At 40.7% G+C, this 10,780-nt stretch overlaps 1 protein-coding gene across 1 annotated transcript; it reads right to left on the bottom strand.

The window, feature by feature from the left end:
* LOC107615628 lies at positions 222 to 1,279 on the bottom strand. The gene is made up of 4 exons (XM_021111918.1): positions 1,155 to 1,279; positions 874 to 1,003; positions 529 to 729; positions 222 to 398 (listed from the first exon to the last, which is right to left on the bottom strand). Exons 1-4 carry the CDS (start codon positions 1,163 to 1,165, stop codon positions 222 to 224), a joined length of 519 nt encoding a protein of 172 aa, XP_020967577.1. The 5' UTR covers positions 1,166 to 1,279.

Here is a 10,780-nt window from a genome sequence, read left to right as displayed (position 1 = left end):
GAAGTACAAATAAACTTTCAAAAGAAAGCTCGTGAAAGTGGAAAACAAGGAATCGAGCATCGAACCCTCACCGGGAGTGTATACACTCTAATCACTCTAGTGTTTGAAGATTGGTTCTCTCGGTTCTCTACTAATCTTTCTTTCCAAGCCTTGCTCTTTCTCTACCAATCAACAAAAATTTAATTCATGAATACACATATCAAGAGGTCTTATTATATCATCTAATCCAGAAACTTCAGCATCCTTTCACCAAGGAAATCAATAAAAGGTCTGCAGTTTGTCTTCATATTGGAACAATTCCCATCAGAAGTGATACCCTCACCCAGCACTTCACACAGATCCTTCTTGCCAACAATATATTCATGGTCACTTGAAGGGATCTTTCCCAAATAACCATCCTAAACACGGTTTTAAAAAAAAATAAAAGAAAATCAAATGAAAAGAAACCAATAAAGAAAAAGCAAGGAATAAACTAAAACAACATTATGAGACAGGTACATATCAAATAAACGAGTTTGAAGATGCAACCTTCACTGGAATACGCTCATCATCTGCATCATAGTTAGGCAACTCAATCATAGCAATAATAGCAGCATCATCACAGACTCTTCTCACATGGAAAGTTCCGAAATATTTTTCAGCACCAACACTCTTGGTATCTATCTTAAGAAGCAATTTTTTCTCTAGCAATTGTTGGAACATCACAGGATAACTATCTCCACAAAAAACCTGTGAATTAATTTGAACACATGGTTCTTAGAAAATCAAGGACTAAGTACACACTCAAACACAGTCAACAAACAATTATATATGGCACAAACAAACCTTATCCACTAGTAAACTTAACAACAAAAAAAAAAGAATAAACCATACACTTGCATCATTTTGAACCTCGTCAAATAGATCAGCACATGATTTTTTCAATAAATAAGCAGCCTCACGATCGAATAAGACAAATACACCATGTCGATTATCATCCTCAACAGCTATTTTGATCCTATATCTGACCATAGAACAATAACCCAATAAGAAATTTAGGAAAAAAAAACAAGGAAACAACTATAATTAGAAAAATGGAACAAGGAGAATGAAACAACAGAAGAAAAAAGAAAGAAAAAAAAGAGATCACATAAAAAGAAATAAACACAACAAACCTAGGAGTCATATTGGTAAAATAGTGCTGACAAAAATCACAATAATATGCACCACCTTGAGGCTGAATTGACTTCCCACAAACACAAGCTGAATATTACCAAGGTCTTTCATCCATAATAGATCTCACAATTCCAAAAACCACAAAAGACCCTTCCTATTATAACAAAAATAAACCTTGAGATACAAGTGGAAAACATAATTTTGTAGAAGTTTTTCATCGAAAGACAACTAAGTCAAAATTGACTAAAGACATGGAAAACTTAATAAACCTCATTGTTATCATGGAGTTTCTCAATAGTGCATCTCCTAGTAAGTCGCATAAAATTATCTTCCAATGAAACACCCTTGCCCTCATTAGCAATAAACAATGGTTATGTTCCATTGATACCTTGGTCAACCATACTAATCATCACAGAAGAATAAAAAAAGAAAGATCCAAAAAAAAATCAGAAACAAGATCAACTAAACTTAAAACACAAATAAAGAGAATAAAATGAAATTATATTATATTAACCAACTTAAAAGTATAAATAGGAACACCAATGAACTAAACATGTCATTTATTAAGATACTATCTAATAACCTGTTTTTGAAATCAACAACTTCAGCCAAATCAGGATTAAAGAACAAGCGAGTAGCATGCATAACATTTTGGAGACCAACTTGTCCTACAAAACACCCAGCTGAATAAATCAAAAAGAAGAAATAGGAAAATAAATATAAAATAGAGAAAGTTCAGAAGAAATTGAGAAGCCTAAACATTATAATATTCACTACCTCTAAAGAATTTAACTTTGGCAAGTTGGATCACAACAACTGGCTACTCCATATAACCAGAACCTAAGAAATTATGCACTTCATCCACGTACTCCCCAAACAGAGCACAGTGTATTGTCAACTTGAAAAAAATATTTTTAAAACCCTTACATCCATTAACAATTCAATATAAAATACCACTAAAAACTAATAAGACAATGCTTAACATAAATAATAGGTAACCAATACAAAACACAATCAATATCAAGATAAGACGCATACAACAAACTCTTTTGAAGATAACTCAAGAACGATCATTGTTCCGAGGATTACCTGAAACTGAAGGTCGATCTCGAATGAGATCTACTGTGGTGGCCGGAGCTGTCGTGTCCGACTTGTTGGATCTAATGGCCGGAGATGCTGCTGATCCTTCGTCACCGGAGGGTGGTGGTACCTGCAAGAGACTCCATGCTTAAGTTAGCATGGGCTTTAAGCAGGTTTTTGTGTAGAATCAGAGTATGAGTTATACCTGGGTGCTCCAGTGTATTTATAGTAGTGTGGGCTGACCTTCTTAGATAAGATAAGTTAGTTATCTTATCTTATCTTTTAGTGAAGTCATCTTATCTTTAAGGGGAACCGCCTTTATCTTTCTAGGCTTTGGCTGCCTTTAGATTGGGCTGTGTTCCTTCGTTTGGGCCTGCTTTGGGCTCTTCTGACAATTTGGCCGAACTCTTTTAAAGAAGAGATCGGGGAACCTGACCTAAAGAGGTCGGTCGCTTTGTCTTCAATCAGTCTGGGTCGGATAGCTTGATCCAAGATATGAACAGTGCCCTTGCTTGAGCTCGATTTTACCTTTAAGGTCACGTCTTCAGACTTCGATCTTTTGGAGAAGTCGAGCTCTAGCATTTAGCCTTTTTGTCGATCTTCGTATAACTCCTGTTGGTCTCCTTTCAATGCGGAGCATTTTTTCTTTTTCTTTGTTTTAATTACTGCGCGCGTTGTACTTCCTTGGGAATGTGCGAGGTTTTAAATGCTCATTAACTCCCCTTTTTCCGTTTCCCTTCTTTTCCTCTTTTCCTTTCACTTTGAATTTTGAAGTCTCATCTTTCAGTTTCTTTCTTCCTTTCTTTTCGCTCTTGCTTTGCAACTTCACTTTGTTTCTATTGACCCTCTATTTTTTGCATTTTCCATTCTTCCTCCCTTGGTGTTCCTTCGTCGTTGTTTCCTCCGAATCCTTCCCTCACGCTCGTCTCTTCTTCCTCTACAGGTTGGTGTTTTCTCTTCCCTTTTATTATTTTCGTTTAGCCACTTTTTTTGTATGTCTCTGCTATTGCATGTGCTTTGTCTCTGAGAATTTTTCACCTTTTCGAGGAATAAATGATGGTTATCTGAAAAAGCTTGCATCTTTTGTGGTGATCCCTGTATTTCCTTTGCTATGATGTGTGCCTGGTGTTTTTTGCTTTCCTAGGGTTTTACTAGCGCCGTTCCTGCATCTTTCATTTCTGCGTGTCTTCATTTCTGGGTTTACTACTTTGGTTGAACAGTTTTGGTGAAGAAAGATTGTAGTCTTGGTGGTCCTTGTTGATGATGATGAAATTTCTTACTGCTTTATGATGTTACTAGAAGAGGAGTGCTTGTGCGATGTTTAGGGCATAGACCATTGGTTTCCTTCTTTTCTGGTTCCTGCCTTGTTACTGACTCCAAAGGGTGCCCCTGGATTTTAGTGCGAATCTTGGGGTTTCCCTTTTTGCTGCCATGTCTGATTCTTGTCGTTCATACATTATTGTCTGAATTGTTTTCATATTTGTCCGAGTTGTTTGGTAGTAACCCATCTTTTCTTTTTCTTCTTGTAGGAATAGTTGGCCTATGTCTTCTCGCAAAAATATTGTTGAGATGTCTACAAATATCCCGGATGGCATGTTTGACTGGCTGGACTCCATTGTGTTGATGTGTGTTATCGTTGTTGACTCTGAGTATTGTGTGCGGCTTAGGAGGCACCATAGGATTTGTAGTGATAGGGATCAAGAAAAGAACTATAAGTTAGTGTCTCCTGACCCTGAGGAGAGGGTTAGTTTTCCCTCTTTGACTCAAGGGGAGCATCCGTTTTTCTAGGCTTACGACTATTTCTTTAGTCAATTGAATATTACCATTCCTTTTACCCCTATTGAGACCGAGTTACTGTGGTCCTGCAATGTAGCTCCTTCTCAGCTCCATCTGAATTCTTAGGGCTTCATAAAAATTTTCCAATTGTTGTGTCAGGAGCTGGATATCCGACCTACTCAGACTCTCTTCCTTTATCTTTTTATGCTGACGAAGCCTAGGGTGGCGAAAAAGAAAGCCTCCTGGGGATCTTTCCGAGCCACTCAAGGAAAAAAGGTTTTCTCCATGTATGATGAGTCCTTTAGGGATTTTAAAAACTTCTATTTCAAGGTCCGAGCTGTTAAGGGAGCTCGGCCCTTCTTTTTGGATGAAAACCATGAGCCTACCTTCCCTTTGTGTTGGCAGAAGAATGTAGTAGTAGCTAAGTACTCCTAGGAAAGTTTGGATGAGGTCGTGCAGGCCTTTGTAAATTTGTTAGAGGAAAATTGGGGAGAGCCTCCCCATCTTGACACGAAGAAGTTTTTAGGAGATCCTTCCCTTCTTCTTGCCGAACTAGGTAGTGATCGATTTTACAATTTTGTTTTTAGGATTGTCGATCTGTCCCTTTCTTGTTTGTAACTGAATCTCTGTTTTTCCTTTTTCAGAGATGGTAAAGTCCATGAATTCTATGAAGCATTTCCGAAGGGCAAAGAAAGCGACAACTGCTTCCAACATCTCGGCCAAGGCTGCAGAGGGAGAGTCTTCTCACGTTCCTCCAAAGAAACCACCGTTGAGCGCTTCTGGGCCGAGGAAGGTTATTCCAACCCCTCAGGTCCGGATTGTCCCTTCTGACCCAGTTCGACCACCTTCTGGTGCTGCCTCATCTCCTACTGCTGGCCCTCCTCCTAAGAAATAGAAAACTGTTGAACCTTATGACTTGGATGCCTCAGATTTTGATGCTGTGGGATTTGTTGATAACCAGATTGCTCCTTTTGGTCAACTTTCAATGGATGATGTGTCCATCCTTCACCACTTAAATTTTATCACCAGTAACAGTATTCGGATGGCCCACATGGGAGCAGCTTTATTTCGAACTATTCAGGGCTCTCCCATTCATGCTACGAAAGCTTTTCTTGAGGATGCCAAGTCAGAGTTTAATAGGATTAAAGGTTTGAAGGATGAGTTAGATGCTAGGGTGATTAAGCTAGATCTGGACTTGGAGAAGGGGAAGTCACGGGCTACTGCCACTGAGGCTGCTGCCAACCTGGCTGGGGAAACGGCAAAAAACTACAAGGAGAGCAATACCTGCACTTATGCCGAGGTGTTGGAGCTGAGGGAGAGGCTCGAATCGGCTCTTATGAATTACGCCGATCTCCAGGGTCATCTGGTAGATACTGTGACGGGTGCTTACGAGAACTTAAAGACACAGGTCCGAGTTCTTGCTCCTGAACTCGACCTAATGCTCTTTAGCCTGGACAACGTAGTGGAAGATGGTAAGATAGTGCCTGCCCCAGATGATGAGGATGATGAGCCTCCCCCTTCTGCACCACCAGCCAAGGCTTCTGCAGCCGCGACTTCTTTAAATCCTTCTGCTGAGGTCGACCATTCTCAACCTGATCCGGATTGTGAAATTCTTAATCGTGAGGATGGGACCGTGGACGCTATCCCTGTGAATATCATTCCTCCTCCTTTGGCTACTGATGCTATTACTGGGGAAACTTTGAATCCTCTATGACATTGTTGGTTTTTTATCTATACAGCCTAATTTGTGGGCTTTTAAACTCTGTGTTTAGTGATGGTAGACTACTTTGACTTTTAGTTGCTTCTATGCAACTTTAACAAAACACTTTTAAACTCTTGAGGCTTGCCTTTCAGGTGGCCTTTTGAGTCTTTTTAAATGTTTTTATTTTGAAGTGTATATTTCTATACTATCCGTGTCTTTGCAACTTTTGTAGATCTTTATAGCGCATTGGTACTTGGTTTGTCCGATCTCTTTTGATTAGATCTTTGTTTAGTCCATCTTTTGTTCGGGGCGAGATGATCTTTGGGGCTAACTTTGTCTGATAACATTTTAGCGTTCGGGTTGAACCCTTTTTTAGTTACTCTGGACAATTTTGACAGCCTTGTGGAGCCGTGGCTTTTTGGGCTAAATTATATCCCTTTTAGCGCACATTTTTTGTGGGTCCAACTTTATTTGTCGGTCCAAACCATAGCTTTAGTTATCCGACTTCTCTTTGTCGGTCCGAGCTGTAGCTTTCGATGGTCTGACTTCTCTTGTCGGTCCAAGGTGTAGCCAAGTTATTTTTAGTATTCCATTTTTAGTTAGACCTCGTCAGGCCACTTTTTATGGATTACTTTTTATAACTTCTTACAATAATCTATTTTTATCACTTTCATCTTAACGGACTTTGTCGAAATCGTGCGATGAATTCTGTTTTCACTTTTTCCGACCTTGTCGAAATCGGGCGATGAATTCTATTTTCATCTTTGCCGACCTTATCGTGATCGGGCGGTGAATTTGGTTTTCACCTCGTCGACCTTGTCGTGATCAGGCAGTGAATTTTTGCGCTCAGATTAATACGTCTTGATAGGGAATTTTAGAATCTAAAAAACTTTATTCAAGTAGAAAAATAGGCATGTAGACAGGAATATATACATATGAGTGTTTACCCTTCCAAGTCGGGCAATTCTATAGATCTTGGTTTGGTGCCTCATCAATAAACCTTTTCAGGAAAAAGAGTGCGCCTTGACCTAAGATCTTTATTACTCTCTAACTATAGTACCTTCTTAGATTACAAGCGTGCCATGACCTTGGTAGCTCTCATCCTTCGAGGTCGGACACCTTGTAGTAGCCTTTTCCTAGTACCTCTACAACTCGGTAAGGACATTTCTAGTTAGCTACTAGCTTCCCTTCTCCTGACCGACCTACTCCGATGTCATTTCGAATTAGGATGAGATCATTGTTGGCGAAGCTTCGCTGTATTACCCTTTGATTGTACCTTGAAGTCATTCGACACTTTAACTCTTCTTCTCTAATCTGAGCTCTTTCTCAGACTTTCTGAAGTAAGTCGAGTTCTATCTGTTGATTTTGGGCATTGGCCTCTTCATTGTAGAGGATCCTTCTGGGGAATCCTTTTTCTATCTCTACTGGGATCATTGCCTCCATTCTGTAAGGAAGTCGGAAGGGTGATTCTCCTGTGGTGGAGTGTGGAGTTGTCCGATATGCCCATAGGACTTGGGGGAGCTCTTCAGCCCAGGCTCCCTTTGCGTCCTGTAGTCTCCATTTTAATCCGGCTAGTATGACTTTGTTGGCAGCTTCTGCCTGTCCGTTAGCTTGTGGGTGTTCTATGGATGTGAATTGGTGATTTATTTTCAAGTCGGCTACCAAGTTCCTGAAACCTGTATCAGTGAATTGAGTGCCATTATCCGTGGTGATGGAATATGGGACCCCAAACCTTGTAATAATGTTCCTATATAGAAATTTCTGACTTCTTTGGGCAGTGGCATTAGCTAGGGGCTCTGCCTCAATCCATTTTGTGAAATAGTCTACCCCTACAATGAGGAACTTGACTTGTCTCGATCCTTGGGGAGAAGGTCCGAGGAGGTCTAGCCCCCACTTTGTGAACGGCCAATGTGATATTACACTGATGAGCTCTTCTGGTGGAGCGATGTGGAAGTTAGCATGCCTCTAACATGGTGGACATGTCTTGACGAACTCTGTCTCTTCTCTTTGTAAGGTTGGCCAGAAGAATCCAGCTCGGATTACCTTTTTTGAAAGAGCTCGTGCCCCCAAGTGGTTGCCATACATGCCACTGTGTACTTCTTCTAGGACTTCCCTTGCATTTGAAGGCGCTACACATTTTATGAGGGGTGTTGAAATCCTTCTCTTATATAAGATGTCGCCCACTATAGTGTAGTACTGTGCTTCTCGTATCAACCTCTTTGCCTCCTTTTTATCTCTGGAGAGTGCCTTTGACTTTAGGTAATTGATTATGAGGGTCATCCACACTTGATCCTGACCTAATATGGTTAGAACCTTTTCTTCCTCTGAGATTGATGGGCTTTGCAACGTTTCTTGGATGAGACTTCTATTATTGCCGCCTGGTTTGGTGCTGGCTAACTTTGAGAGGGCATTAGCTCGGGCATTTTGCTCTCGGGGTATATGTTGGACCTCATATTCCCTGAGTTGTCCGAGCTGTTCTCTGGTTTTGTCCAGGTATTTTTTTCATAGTGGGATCCTTAGCCTGGTAGTTCCCTTCTATTTGTGAGGTAACTATTTGTGAGTCACTGAAGATGGTGAGTTTTTAAACTCCTACCTCCTTAGCCAGCCTCAAACCAGCCAGTAATGCCTCGTATTCAGCTTGATTACTTGAAGCAGGGAATTCGAATTTTAGTGAGGGTTCAATTTGGGTCCCTTGATCACTTTCTATTATCACACCTATGCCACTCCTGGTTTTGTTTGAAGAGTCGTCCACATAGAGTGGTGCACGGAATTGTGATCATACTTTTAACAACTCCGCACAACTAACTAGCAAGTGCACTGGGTCATCCAAGTAATAAAACCTTATGCGAGTAAGGGTCGATCCCACAGAGATTGTCAACTTGAAGCAAGCTATGGTCATCTTGTAAATCTTAGTCAGGCGGATTCAAATGGTTTTGAGTTTTGATAATTGAAAAATAAATAAAACGTAAATTAAAATAAAGATACTTATGTAATTCATTGGTGGGAATTTCAGATAAGTGTTTGGAGATGCCTTGTTGCTTCTGAACCTCTACTTTCCTATTGTCTTCATCCAATCATGCGTGCTCCTTTCCATGGCGAGCTGTATGATCCTCTCAGTGAAAATGGTCTAAGTACGGTTTCTGCATGGCTAATCAATTGTCGGATTTCTCGTCTCGGATGAAAAATACCAAGTACAGCTACCGCACGGCTAATCATCTGTTGGTTCTCACTTGTGTCGAAATAGGATCTCTCTATCCTTTTGCACACTATCACTGCACCCAACATTCGTGAGTTTGAAGCTCGTCACAGTCATCCCTTCCCAGATCCTACTCGGAATACCACAGACAAGGTTTAGACTTTCCGGATCTTAGGAATGTTGCCAATTGGTTCTAGCCTCTACCACGAAGGTTCTAATCTCACGGACTCAATCCGTGATCAGAGACCCAAGAGACTATAGTCCGGCTGTCATCCGGTGACTACGTTGAACATCATGTAGACCGCTTGTGGTTGTCAGGCACGCGGATCTTGGCTAAGCGAGTAATGAAGATAGTGGGTGATTGTCACGGGTCACCCCTTCATTCTGACTTAACTGAATTAAGTACGAGAGTATGTCTTAAATAAGAAGTAAGCGTGAATTGAAGAGAAACAATAGTACTTGCATTAATTCATGAAGAACAGCAGAGCTCCGCACCTTAATCTATGAGGTGTAGAAACTCCACCGTAGAAAATACATAAGAGAAAAAGGTTTAGGCATGGCTGTGTGGCCAGCCTCCAAAATCGCATAAGCTCTCCAGTGTGAGAATACAATAGTAAAAAGTGCTATTTATACTAAATTAGTTACTAGGGATTATAGAAAATAAGTAACTAAGTGCAGATAGTGCAGAAATCCACTTTTCGGGGCCCACTTGGTGTGTGCTTGGGCTGAGCATTGAGCTTTACACGTGCATAGGCCATTTCTAGAGTTAAACGCCAGCTTGGATGCCAGTTTGGGCGTTTAACTCCAGTTCTAGTGCCAGTTCTGGCATTTTACGCGAGAAAAGGGTCTCTAATGGGCATTTGAACGCCAGTTTGGGCCATCAAATCTCGAGAAAAGTATAGACTATTATATATTGATGGAAAGGCCAAGATGTCTACTTTCCAATGCAATTGAGAGCGCGCTAATTAGGCTTCTGTAGCTCTAGAAACTTCATTTCGAGTGCAGGAGGGTCAGAATCCAACAGCATCTGCAGTCCTTTCTGAGCCTCGGAATCAGACTTTTGCTCAGGTCCTTCAATTTCAGCCAAAAAATACCTGAAATTACAGAAAAATATACAAACTCATAGTAAAGTCTAGAAATGTGTTTTTTGCATAAAAACTAATAAAAAAATAATAAAAAGTAACTAAAACATACTAAAAACTACCTAAAAACAATGCCAAAAAGCGTATAAATTATCTGCTCATCATAGAGATTCCATTTTGTGGGTTTTCCTGGGGTATCAGTCTACTCGGTGATGAAGTCGGCCAGATACTGTGATTTGATGGTGGTTCGAGCTTCATACTGAAGGTCGAATTCGGACAACTCGACCACCCACTGCAAGATTCTTCCAGCTAAGTTTGTTTTCTGTAGGATGCCCTTTATGGGCTGGTTGGTCCGAACCTTGATAATGTGCGCTTGAAAGTACGGGCGGAGTCGTTCAGAAGTGAGTATGAGTACGTAGGCAAACTTTTCTATCTTTTGATAGTTCGTTTTGGCCCTTTGTAACGCTTTGCTGATGAAGTAGATGGGTTGCTACCCACGTTCGTCTTCTTTGACTAGTGCTAAAGCGATTGCCCGATTTCCCACTGCAAGGTATAATATGAGTACTTCTCCTACCTGTGGTCGGGTAAGAATGGGTTGTTGCCCCAAGAATTTTTTTAAAATCCTGGAAGGCTTGTTCACACTCTGTTTTCCATTCGAACCTCTTTCCTTTCCTTAATATGGCGTAAAAGGAGACATCTGATGGCTAACCCGGCTAGAAACCTGGACAGGGATGCAAGCCTTTTGTTGAGCTGCTGTACTTCTTTGACGTAGGTCAGACTTTTCATGTT

The sequence above is a fragment of the Arachis ipaensis genome, chromosome B09 (assembly GCF_000816755.2).
Source record: "Arachis ipaensis cultivar K30076 chromosome B09, Araip1.1, whole genome shotgun sequence".
In the NCBI taxonomy this organism is placed as follows: domain Eukaryota; kingdom Viridiplantae; phylum Streptophyta; class Magnoliopsida; order Fabales; family Fabaceae; genus Arachis; species Arachis ipaensis.
The sequence above is the reverse complement of the archived record's forward strand: the minus strand, read 5'-3'. Positions and strand labels throughout refer to the sequence as shown.

What these genes read in the sequence shown, in the direction of transcription:
- LOC107615628 (XM_021111918.1), bottom strand. An exon ending in AGGTTCAAAATGATGCAAGT is followed by an intron (nt 730 to 873) that starts GTATGGTTTATT and finishes ATTAATTCACAG; the next exon opens with GTTTTTTGTGGAGATAGTTA. An exon ending in ATGAGCGTATTCCAGTGAAG is followed by an intron (nt 399 to 528) that starts GTTGCATCTTCA and finishes AACCGTGTTTAG; the next exon opens with GATGGTTATTTGGGAAAGAT.